This window comes from Lagopus muta, chromosome 2 (genome assembly GCF_023343835.1).
Source record: "Lagopus muta isolate bLagMut1 chromosome 2, bLagMut1 primary, whole genome shotgun sequence".
Taxonomy (NCBI): Eukaryota; Metazoa; Chordata; class Aves; order Galliformes; family Phasianidae; genus Lagopus; species Lagopus muta.
In genome coordinates, this window is record NC_064434.1 from 44,133,040 (window position 1) to 44,145,899 (window position 12,860).

General features: G+C 37.0%; 1 protein-coding gene across 1 annotated transcript in view; it reads left to right on the forward strand.

Annotated features, from left to right (window-relative positions):
* Positions 1-12,860, forward strand: part of CDC40 (cell division cycle 40) — a 38,127-nt gene that overhangs the window by 18,422 nt on the left and 6,845 nt on the right. Inside the window, exons 5-12 of the mRNA XM_048935303.1 lie at positions 865-1,004; positions 1,632-1,728; positions 3,177-3,316; positions 5,289-5,363; positions 6,057-6,102; positions 7,520-7,621; positions 8,870-8,985; positions 9,271-9,404. Of these exons, the coding sequence (XP_048791260.1) occupies positions 865-1,004; positions 1,632-1,728; positions 3,177-3,316; positions 5,289-5,363; positions 6,057-6,102; positions 7,520-7,621; positions 8,870-8,985; positions 9,271-9,404 (850 nt within the window). The remainder of the gene's footprint in view (positions 1-864; positions 1,005-1,631; positions 1,729-3,176; positions 3,317-5,288; positions 5,364-6,056; positions 6,103-7,519; positions 7,622-8,869; positions 8,986-9,270; positions 9,405-12,860) is intronic.

The following is a 12,860-nucleotide window of genomic DNA, read 5'->3' on the forward strand; positions in this document are numbered from 1 at the left end:
CTCCCAAGCAATCGAAAATAGACTTATTTTGATCCAGCAATTATATTAGATAGGAAATGGCTAAGGCTAAATCACTTAAAGTAAAATATATTCTTCTGATACTGCAGTTTTTGTCATTTATTTTAAGAAAATTCCTGACTGCAATATAACAGTCTCTCATATGACCATTGTCTTTAACTTCCACGTTGCCTATTTTCCTTTGTTTATAAAAAATCTTTTTTGTCTCCCTTGCCCTAAAGGAGTATTACTGATGCTGTAGGAAAGCATTATATGAAAACTGCACACTGGTTTTGATGGATGAAGTTCTGAGAGAATTTGTGATAAGCTAGTATTTATATGAAAGAATAGGATAGTGTTCAGAAATAGATAACTGAATTTTAACTGAATTAAAATGCACAGTTGTATTTAGGATTTAGGGAGATCTTTGTGTTTGTTTGTTTGTTTTTTTATTCGTGTCCTTATGGATTTTGTTTGAAACTGAGAGAGGTGGAGGGAGTCAGAAGCCAGTTGTTCAGGCTCTAATTTTTCAAAGTCTACACTGTTTAAAATATGAAAATCAATACATTCATGCAATTTGCAGACATAGTGCTACAAATGCATGGGCACATGTTTGATTAAATACTAGTTTAAGTGGCTCTTCTGTTACTGTACATGGCTAGCAGTGTTCATAATCTAATAAGTCAGCAGTGCTTGGCCCCTAAGCGTGTTCTCCATTTTCCTGTGTATGTGTTGGATGGAGTGATGGTGATGGTGTTGTTGGATTTCTTTTGTTATTGTTTGTTTTAGATTGATGTGATGAGACCTGTGATTTTGAGGTGTGTTATCTATGTGAGCAGCCAAGCAGTGTATTGTTTCTTTCTCTAGGTCTAACAGTGTTTGAAACAGGACAAAAGAAAATTGAAAAAAGGAAGAAATTCAAGGAGAATGATGCATCTAACATTGATGGTTTCCTGGGACCGTGGGCAAAGTATGTTGATGAAAAGGAAGTAGCCAAGCCTTCAGAAGTAAGTACTACTTTAACACTGTAAACACAAACTGCTAATGCATTGTGGTGCAATAGTATATTATGTGGTGGTTCTAACAGAGATCCAGTGTGTCTCAACCAGAAGGTGTGCTTTAGGGTAATAGAAACATTTCTGGTTCTGAGTTTGAATAGGGTGTTCTGAATATTGTGCATTCAATTACTTGAAAGACTGGAAATAAAATGAATTGTATCTATGTGTCACATGTAGAGTCTGGCAAAAGATCCTTATAAGCAGGCGCATCTTGGAAAGGACTGAACGTAAATTTGTACTTGTTTATTTTAAGAAAAAGGGAAGGGTGGTTTTTTTTGTTTTTTGTTTTAAAAGCAACAACCCAACCAATGTATGTCCTTCACACTGAGTCAGTGATGCTTAGCCATGGTCTATAAATAAAAAGATTATATTTAATTATTTTCAGTTGTACTTAGCTTTTCAAGCTAATCTGTTTTTGATAAAGGTATTCTGTTGATGCTCAGAAATATTTCTGATCTCACTTAACAATTAATTGTATTCATAAAACCAAATAAACAGTAATGCAATTTTGGATTTTGTTATCTCATTCTGAACATTTACTTTTTTAAAAGTCAAGATCATGTTTTATTTTTCCAGGAAGAACAGAAGGAGTTGGATGAAATAACAGCTAAGAGGCAGAAGAGAGGAAAACTAGAAGATGATAAACCTGGAGAGGAGAAGACTATATTACATGGTAATGGCATCTTCCTGCCTGTTCTTATTTTCCTGCTCACTGTGTTTTCTTGCCTGCTGTGTTAATTAGTAAGGATGGCAGACAGCCTCAGCAAAACTGCTGAGGCACCTTGATGTTTCTGTTTTGGAGATAATAGCATTCACAGGCATAAGCATAAAGGGCAGGGAAAGAGATAAGCTTGGACCAATTCCACAACATACTGTGAAGAGCAGTGTGGAAATGTCATCTTTCAGGTTTTATTTATTTATTTTTAATGTTACTAGGTATGCATATCTTCCTCATTTACAGAGCAAAAAAAAAAAGCAACCATGAGATTGTGTGGTAGGTTTAGTCTGAGCTTCAGAATGACTACAGTTTTGGTACTTTAATCAGCAAATAGTGCTTTGAATTACAAACATACAATTTAGAAAATCACTTGGACCCTGGACTTCCTCAGTTCTTAATGTGAACATTCTTGCTATGAATAATTATTTATCAAATGATTACCCTGTTAAGGCTTATAGCATACCTTCAATGAAAATTGTAAGAAAATGGTAAGTAAGAAAGATCAGGTGATTTTTGGGAACTGTTGTTTCATGTTTCTTTGTGCAAAACAGCCCTGTGTGGCAGGGACAGGTAGTTAGCACCTGTCTTTGTATACCATTTCCTAAAGTTTCACAATCAGAGTCCTTGCAAGATAAATTTTAATCTTCTCAAACCGAAGCCTTCCAGAAAAAAGCACTGTTTTGTAGACACCTTTATTCTGGTAAGCCTTCTGCTCACCATTAATGCTGAGCAGAAGGTCATCTGTACAAGCAAAACTGTCATATCAATATCCAAGAAACAGAAATTAATTAAATCAGTGCACAGCTTAATGTCATCGCTACTCAGCAGAGAAGTCTATTTTGGAATATCAATTTATAGGACAATGCACCCTGCATGTGTGAGCGTCCAGCCACTTCTGTGAAATGTGGTTAAAGAGCAGCTGTTAGCTGCTGACTGCCATCGGTTGCTCAGTTGGTTGACACTGGGGATGGATCTTCTTTCCTCTGGTTTGCAATTCTTGAAATGACTGTTGAAGAACGGAGCTGGGTGGAATGTAAATTGCAAGTAAATGCCAGAGTTTGAGAGCAGGTTACAATCTGTGTACAGTTAGTATGAGCAAACTCTTGTTGTCCTCAGGAACACTCTTGCATTTTGAGGTAAGGTGGGTAAGGGGGAGATCATTTTGTTCATTGAGATTATCAGATTCCAAGCAGATTTGCTGAAATGGTTTAATTTCAGCACAACTGATGTCAAGTAAGAATCCATAACCTATGAAGTGGATTTATTTTCTTCTCATCCCTCTTCCTACCCTGCTTCAGGGCAAGACTGCTGTGTTGAGGAAAAACCTTAAATGTGTGCCAGTTGAATCTTCCTCTTAAAATACAATCTCTCAGATTCTCAGTATTCTCCACTTCCCTTTTTAGTTAAGGAAATGTATGACTATCAGGGGAGATCTTACCTTCATGTTCCTCAAGATGTTGGTGTTAATCTCCGTTCTACAATGCCACCTGAGAAATGCTATCTTCCAAAGAAACAAATCCATGTATGGTCTGGACATACAAAGGTAGGAAGTTTCAGAGCGTACCTCATAAAAATGCACTTTGTTTTGTATCTGAAATTCTATAAAACTGAAGCATCAATGTAAGAAATGAATGCTTTTTCTCATTTATGACATTGTGCACACAGTTGGCAGCATTGTACACCCACACGAGGTGTTCACGTGGTCAGATATGATTGTTCATGATATCTATATAAATTTTTTCATTAACATAGAGACTTCCCAACGTCTTTTGATGGGACAAATATTCTTCACTCACCTTGTGGGATTTTGAGTTATTTACTAAATTGCCATGTGAATAAGAGCAAGACTAACTCTAGAGATAACTGAAAATGCATTTCTGCACTAAAAGTACTGAAATGCTGTTTCACATCAAATCTATGAAAAGTTGAATAGGTTTTGTGATTACAATACATAAGCATTACAGGATTCCCAAATACAATTATTAACTTGCTTTCAGTTTTCCCTTATGTTACTTCATAGTTTCTTCTTGTGTCAGACAGTGTAACTAAACATGCATTTTTAACATTAAAACTTGTTTCACTGATCAGATTCATAAAGCTTATATTCAATTTGCTGCTTCTTCCATCTCTGATTTTCAGTATTATGTCACTGTGCTGCAGTGGGCAGCAGCTTGATGATACCCAAAAGATGGAAGAAAGGAGACGAGGCTTTTGCCTTGTTTTGTTGAGTCCCAGCTCTGTATTTTTCTTTAGTAACTGCTGCATCAAAGAAGTTGTAGTTACAAGTGTTGGTGTTTTCCAGAATAACATCTCCTCCCCAAAGCTCTAAGTCACTTCTTTGCCTTTTATCCTATCAGAACAGACTGATGCATAAAAAAGGCTTTGTGCTTTTTTCCTTCAAACAACCAAGACAAATTACAGTATGGATGAGAGAAGCAAAAGGAAGGAGGACTGAGAAAGATAGAAGAACTGGGGAATATAAGAAAACAGTGATAAGGAGGGATATAGACTGCAACTCCAACCAGAGTGGGAGGAACTGGGTGGAATAAGAACAGAGAAATTGACATATTATAGAAAGATGTAAAACTATGAGTACCTGGCAGTTCTCTAGATGTCTTTTGTAAAGATGACCTGAAATACAGACAGATGGGGGGACACTGTGCCCAGGGAATCTGGTGCTCAGTGGCTACAAGCCAATATATGTAATAAGTGGAGCTGGCTAGAAATTTTTTTGGTGCAATACTTCTGCATGTCCCACCTGAAAAGGCTGTTTGCTAGTTGGAAAAGTGAAACAGGAACACCAGAAAAACAGGGCTTTCAACCTGCATAGGCCTCCTGTCAACTTAAAGCACATGTACTAGCCAGCCCAGGCAGAGCAGGTTGGCTGGTATTTTTTTGTACTGTTTTACCAGAGAAGTAGCACTCATACTTCCTATGGGAATACTGCAGGCCATCTGAGTAGAGATACAGAGACATGACAGCATTTGCAGCTTCAGAACCTGTGAATGCTTCTGGGGATGCCTGTGTTGGAAGTGGCTTCAGGGACTACTTTAATACACCAGTGGCACTGCTGCCATGATGGCACTGCTGCCATGATGGAACTGCTGCCATGTTGTATTTAAAACAAACAAAACAGGACTTGTTCAGAAAACAGTATATGGCAAAGAGAGCAGGAAAGGATTCTATTAGAGCAGTGTCTGTTTAAAGCAGTCACCTTAACCCACAATTTATTTGATGTGATTACCACAGTAATGGTGTGGGTGTTGAAAAGGGACTGTGGAGAAGCTCTAGGGTGTATGTATATACAGATATTGAAGAGAATCAATTTGTTGCCAGTAACAATTGTTAAAAATGCCTCTGTTTTTAAAGTGGAATGGTAGGATATTTCTTTTAGATATACACTATCTGTATATTTTATGAAGTTGCAGTATAGCTTTTTGCTTATAGAAAGAGTGCTGGTGAACTGAGAGAGTGCATAGATGCTCCACTTACTGTTTAATTGTCCTTATTTACAGGGAGTCAGTGCAGTTAGGTTGTTTCCTCTGTCTGGGCATATGCTGCTGTCTTGCTCTATGGATTGCAAAATCAAGGTGAGTTATCTTTCTACTTCCATTTACGTATTTTATTCCAGCATTGAACACAGACCCTGCATTCAGATTATGTAAATGCTTGGTAATTCTACCAAGTTACTGTTACTTTTATTTTCTCACTTGAGTTTTAAATTACAAGTTCTTGGGAACAAAGATAGAATAATACACAAGATGGTGTGGGTGTTAGAACAGTGTTAATCATTTAGTAATAGAATTTAGAAGGGCTTGAGTTGCTCAGGTTACTGTCTTTGCTATTGTCAGAATTTTCTATGAAGCTTAGTTTTGCAGCTAGCAGTAGGCTTTTCATCAAGTGCTTTACTGGAAGTATTTGTAGCTTTGAATTAATCCCATTTTAGTCCATCAATGTCATATCAGAAAACTAATTAATTGATTAATATTTTTTTTTAATAGCAAAACCGTAGACATTTAAAAACTTACATTAGATCTTCTTCTTTTATTGTACTGTGGGGTTTTTTTTATTATTCAACAATCTGGTTGGGGTTTTTTTGCTAAAAAGGTGGCATTCGTATAAATGACTGGATAGATACATGGGATTAATCAGTTGATATCTTAAATTTGTAATTAATTTCTTAAAAGCTGGCATCATAATATTTGCACTGAATTTCAGCATCAGGTGTTTTTAACTGTTGACATATTTTCTTCCCTCATCTTCTTTTTTTTTTTTCTTCCAAGCTGTGGGAAGTATATGGTGATAGAAGATGTCTACGGACGTTTATTGGTAATCATACTTTTCTTTTTTTTAACTTAGCTCTTAATATACACATAAAACAGCTGTGTGAAAGGACATGTTTTAGGTTAGCTTATTGCTTTATCTTGAAGAGGATTTGTAAATAGCCAAATGGCATTCAGTATAATGTTGGCAATGAGAATTGAAGAAGGTGCAACTTTTTAGTGAACCTTTGGCTTTATTCCAGGAAATATAATGTCAACATACAACTCTTTAAGCCCTTTAAAACAAGACATTAGTGTACTGTACTCATCAATACCTCATGCAAAACTTCATTCCAAAGGCAAAATTGTGAAACTGAATTGCTTCATATTGAGAACAGCAGCCCTCTGTAGAGAGGGCATCTCGTGGTCTGTTAATCCCTCTTTAGCCAGGTGGTCTCCTGTGTGCTGAGTTTCAAGTGCAAGCATGGGAATTTTTTCTTATTTTGTTAGGTTCTGGTGCGGTTTTGTTTATGTAACAGGTTTGTTTTTTTTAAAGCAGATGATTGAGAGAGAAATATAAGAACTTCACAGCAGTCTTTAATGCAGAACAAAAGTAGCTGATTCTTCTTTTGAGATGGGAGCATTTCTAGAACGCACATTGAGTGAATATATGTTAAGTAACAACAACAAAGAAGTCTTTTTATCTGATATTTCTGATGACAGCAGGGTAGCAAAGAAATGCTCAGGAAAGGTTCTCTAAATGGTCTGCTCATTCCAAAGTTTGACCATTCTTCTCATAAGATCCTTGACATTAACCAGGTTTACTTGCTACTTCAATATATATCAAAAGCTTCTTGCATTTTTGTAAATATATACATATTTATGTAATATACAATATGTGTATACATATTTACTTATTACTTATGTATATGTTTTATATATATTTTACATATGTTTTTGTATATAGTTTCTGTGCCGGTGTTTTAACTAAAGAGAGCTACAATGATCAGCAGAAAGTATTGGGGTGAGGGATAGCATGGTAAACATCAGAAGACCTCATACTGCCAATGATTTTTAATTATTTTGGTTTTCCTTTTAAATGTTTCTCCTTCAAATGCATCCCAGGTAGTAGTTGTTTGTCTCTCCTGTTTTTTCCCTTCGATGTCAGCATTGATTTGCACATTGTTTCTGTGCAATACTGTTGTTTCTCTCTCTCCAGAGCTTCTGTGTTTGTGGTTTGTTTTTGTTTGTTTGTTTTAATTCTCATCAGTCTTTACGAGGTACTTGAATCAGGAGTTCTTTGTCATTGGAACCACTGTGCTGAAATCAGGTTTAGTGGTACTCAGGAAGGATTTCAGTAAGCAATTTCCTTGTTCTCTTTGCCTTACCGAAGATTATAGCGGCTAAGTGGAAAAACATCCTCCAAAAACGCCCGTAATTCTAAGCACAAATTAAAGGTTTCTTGCATCTTTTCTGTGTTGTAGGACATGGGAAAGCCGTTCGAGACATCTGTTTTAACAACGCTGGCACTCGATTTCTTAGCGCTGCATACGACCGCTACATTAAACTGTGGGACACTGAAACAGGTTGGGCCTGTAGCTGTGCACACTGTGGTTAGCTATGAGTAGATAACAAAGCATATCATCAGTCAGATTGTTTCTAATTGTCCTTAACATCTTTTCATAGTTCAGCGTTCAGGCTTTTATTAACAGGACAAATGGTCTTTTTATTCTAAATGTTCTGTTACCTATAATAATGCAATTGAGAATACTTTTAATATGCTTATTTCTTTGAGAAGTCCTTTAAGTGTCAGTCATGACAGTACAATTTTTAGTTTTAAAAATTAACAAATCACTTAACTGTATGTTTACATCTAGAGACATTAAAAAAAAAAAGCAATGAAATCACACTTTAGACCAAAATTTAATCTGGAAGAATTATTTCACTTGATCTTTCAGCTTGCTGAATGCTGATGAGAATGCTCTCATCTTGAAAAGCATTCTGAGTAGGAAAAGATGGTGGAAATGGAGCTGCTGCTATAGGAAGTGGAGGACAGGTCTGACGCTTTCATGGAACTGGCTGGGAAACATTCAGTAACATTCTGCTCCAAGTGGTTTCTTTAGTTAAAAAGATACAGGGTAAATTTTGTAGGTATTCTTTGAAACCAAGGGTGTCACAAAGAGGTTTCCATAATTAGCTTGCTTGATTAGCAGTAGCAGTAGTCTCATTCAGGTGTCAGACAGAAAGTAGAAGTCAGATTGTCCAGGCCTGAGTCAAAACTGAGGTTTTTTGGACACCGTTGAGCTCTTGAAATATAATGGGCTCCTGGAAGTTACAGATAACCCATTTATGGCTCAGACTGTGAGAGGAGATCAGTGGCTTGTTTGGTGGTTAGATTACTGTTACCCTGTTTTACAGTTAGGAATAGGAAATTCTTGCCTGAGTTCCAAGTCTCTTGTCAGGAAGAATTCTGATCCTAATCAGGTGATGTTTTGCAAAGGCTCTGGTCAGCTTGCCACGTCTTGACTAGTTCTGATGTCCTTGACTAAGTCCTGATAATATGTAAGCTACAGAGCTTACAGACTTGCATTGTTTGGAGAGCTGTAGTAATTGTATGGATGAATGTGTTTGTATGTCTTCATACAGGTACATGCTTACAAATGTGCCAATATGTAGGGTCAATTCTACGCTCTCATTCTCTCAGGGGCTTAAAAAGGGTATTTTCTGCTGTTAGTGAGATAGAAGTAGAATGAATGTCTCTATCAATGTATGTAATAAACTAATCAGTTATAACTTCTGGCTTGACCCAATATGAATGGTTTTGTCTGTTTCAGGACAGTGTATTTCAAGATTCACAAACAGGAAGGTTCCTTATTGTGTCAAGTTCAATCCTGATGAAGATAAACAAAATCTCTTTGTTGCAGGAATGTCAGATAAGAAAATTGTGCAAGTATGTCTACATTATGTCTTATTTTCCCCTGGTTTCTCTTTGTAAACACTCCACCAAGCTCAAAAGATTGTTAGATTTACTTGAATTTTCTTATTCAATTAGAATTTCTGAACCAGTTGAGCATGTTTCTTTTCCCTCCTACTTTTTCCTCCTACCTTCAAAGACTGTTACTAGAGGATTTGCTTTCTTGCCTGATATTATTTTAAAGCTTGAGATCATAAAAAAAAATATATATATATATATTTAGTAAAATCCAGCATCTTACTTGGACTTCTTTAATTGTAGTGGGATATTCGGAGTGGTGAGATTGTGCAGGAATATGATAGACATTTGGGAGCTGTCAACACCATTGTGTTTGTGGATGAAAATAGAAGATTTGTGAGTACATCCGATGACAAAAGTTTAAGAGTCTGGGAATGGTAAGTTAAAAATACTAAACTTTAGCCTAGAGTATGTTATGAACAAACTGAGAAGGCAGTGTATTGTTCAAAGTGTATGTAGCAGATAGGATGCTGAAGCATACCAAGTTTATAGCTAGCTGAGGAAGAGCTGAATTCAAATTTCTGCAAGTGTGTATGTAATTATGGAGTAGCTAATCTTTCACAAGAACACAGAACCACAACAATCTCAGATACCCCTGTTGCTAATTTCTGATAACTGCTGAAGTTGGGCATATCCTCTGCAGTCACTCAGTCTAGTATGGGCCCTTGTTTTTAAATACTGTTCTGCTGTAAGCTGAAGCATCCATTCTACAGTCTACTTCCAGTGTCTTGGAAATCAGTCTTAGTGTCTGACAGTGAATTATTGCCCCTGCGTTACTGACCTGCAGCACTGCAGTATTTGAAAACTATTTTGAAAGTCAGCAAAGTGAAATATCTATTTAGGAAAGCCTCCTTTTATTGATGAAAATCGTATATGGGCAGCAGGCTGTATTTATTAGTAGTATTAATGATTAATAATATTTTTTAATGTTGTATATTTCTCAAATCTCTAGAGAAATTATTCTAATCTTTAAAGCTGGTTGTTTCCTATCACACTGCTGAGTACTAACCAAGCTGTTCTGGCTTCATTCTTGAGGCACTTCATAGATTTCTCTTCCTCCAAAGAAAGCACAAGACAGCCTGTCAGCCTGAAGCATGCTGTGCTCTATTAGCAGTTCTTTATTATCTCTCCTTTCCGCAAGGGTACAGGAGCCCATAAATAAGCCTTTTCTTAAAAAGGTTGCTATATTATGTTGGTGTTTGTAGCTTTTGAATGCTTTGAGCTTTGGTATGTACAATATTATTTAATATTCTACCAACATACAAGATAACAATCTTGGTGTAGCTTTGTTTCTGCTTTTCTGGTAGTCTGCTTTTTGGGCCATTGCTGATACAGTATGAGTAGAATAGTTGACAGAAAATGAAAGCCTGTCCAAGAAAACTCACACTAAACATTTTCAGTGCCTTCCAATTTTTAACGTAGCTGGGGAGAAAACAAATATCTTCTGTTTTTGAAACCTTTCCCACAGGATTCTAGGTCTTGAGACCTCCTGCTTAGGACTTGAAGATTTCTCTAGGACTTCAGGCATCTTTTTGAAATTATTAATTCCATATTTTAAGTATCCGTTTCATTTTGTCATTCACTCATGAAAGCTGTTGCTCAACACAGACATGAGTTTGACAGCTCTGTGACTAATCAGTTTCTTCCCAGCATTTTTTGTGGGTTTTATTTTTTCACCTAGACAAGAGGCTCCAGTCTGTGGTATTTGAATGTCACCCAAAACCCACAGTGTGTCTGTGATCTGTTGCTATCATTGCCAGTAGCAGCAGTGATAACAACCAAAGTCTGGGAGCCCAGGCTTAGGCTTGCAGGCATGGAGCACTGTCTCCAGATGTGAGTCCCAGAGAGCCTCTCTTCAGTTTTTTGTAATTAAACCCATGTATTTACTGAGCTCCTCAAAGTATTTACAGTATCATGTCTGCTAAGGAATGTCTCCTCTCTGGTGAGTAGGAGGAGGATGTCACTCGCACAAGATTGTTATTTCCTTGAGATTGGATTGCCCTTCTTCTGTGAGCTCTGTGTTGATGGCTGAAATAAATAGTGAAGTGGGTGGATTTAGTCACTCTGTGGGGAAAAGCAGGAAAGGCAGAAAGGTTCTGGTATGGGAACATCACAACCTGATTGTTACAGTACCAGATTTTTTTTTCTTCCGAAGCAAAAAAATATATATATTTATATGTATATATACTGAGCATCCTGTACACTGAAAAAGGGTTCCCTTGTTCAGATATTAGGGAACTCAACTGTACACAGTGTTCTGCCATACAGTCTTTGGCTGTTTTTTATTGTCTTTTTATTTTATATAAAGTAAATGTTGTCTTTCTAGCCATGACCTGAAAAACATTTGGCCATAACCTGCAGTTGATATATGGTCTGCATATGCACATAATTTCAATATCCAGATTTTTGCAGTGCATTAAAACTGTTAATATATTCAGCACATCAGCTTTCCATATCAAACTATTTCATACCACGCCTCAAATCTTTTTATTTTCTTAAGTTCATAAGGACAATTGTTACTAAATCTAGGGTGACTTCGTGCAATGTATTTCTTCATGTACTTCAGCACAGTATTTCTTCAGTATCCTTCAGAAACAAAGCAGCTTTCAAGTTAACTATGACCTGAATATGGCCTTAAAAGCCAGTAATTAAAGCTGGTCTCATTACTTGGTTTCAATTGTTTGGAGAAATTTTGTAGTGGGTTTTGTAAATACTTTGACTTGGCCAGAGCTGGTAATGGGATGTCATGTCAGACTTCATTACAGTGAGCAGCTTCACCCCTGAGAATATAAATGTCCTTTCCCTGAGAGTTCAGAGCGTGCTCATAGGTTTCACAAGGACAAACGTGAAGGTCTGGTCGTTTGTTCAGGAGTCTGAACTGGAGTGCTATAAAATTTGCCTGCTTTGCTTTTGATGGGATTGTATCTTTACAGCGGTGATATTAAAGTTGACACGGGTGTTACATTCTGTGTTTTCTTTTAGAAATGCAAAACGTTGTTTTCTCTTGTGGGCTTCTCATGCTTCTGATCCTAATTGGATAAACAGTGAAATGATTCAGGCAACTGATCTTGGAAGATTTTCTTTCTTTATGCCTTTGACTAAGCTGGCAAAGCAGGAGCAGTACAGCAGTAACTTAGTTCTTACATTGCCAAGCTTAGGAGGCTTGTCATGTCTGTCACTCAGTACCTCTCCAACAGGTCTCCATATTTCCTTATAAAGATAACTTTGGCACCTTAGATTTCATGATATACAGTGGGTTGGTTTTCTTGATGTTTTTTTTTTCTTTTTCTTTCTTTTTGCCAGCCAACAGTTTGTTTGTTTTAACGTGGCCTCTGGGAGGATTGCTTTCACCTAGAACTGAGGGTTGCAGATGACTGGTGTGCTGAGGGAATGTGTGCTGTTAGGGGTTGCAAAGGATCAGACCTCGCCACAGTGATGACTTTGTGTCCTGATTTGAAGCTGTTGGAGTACTCCTCTAAAAGAATGAAATGGAATTGAGGCCAGGGAGTTCACAGCTGAGTTCAGCTATGAACATTCAGAATTGGTCAGAATCCCATTTGGGAAAAATAGGAGGAAAATGGCATTGTCAGGGGGAATAGAATGAAACTCCTGCTTTCTTTAATGGTTTTTGGTTTTGTTTTTTTTAAGAAACTGGAGGCAATCAAGTATCTTTGTGTTACCAATTGGAGTCAGGATTCTGCTTTAGACTATGGGTCATTTGATTTGGGGTAAATTCATGCTATCAGCTGCATTTCTCTAAGCGAGCACCCATAATTTTGAGCTTATCCACATTCTTCTTTAGACTGCACTGCCATGCTCTCAGTAGCTTAGTA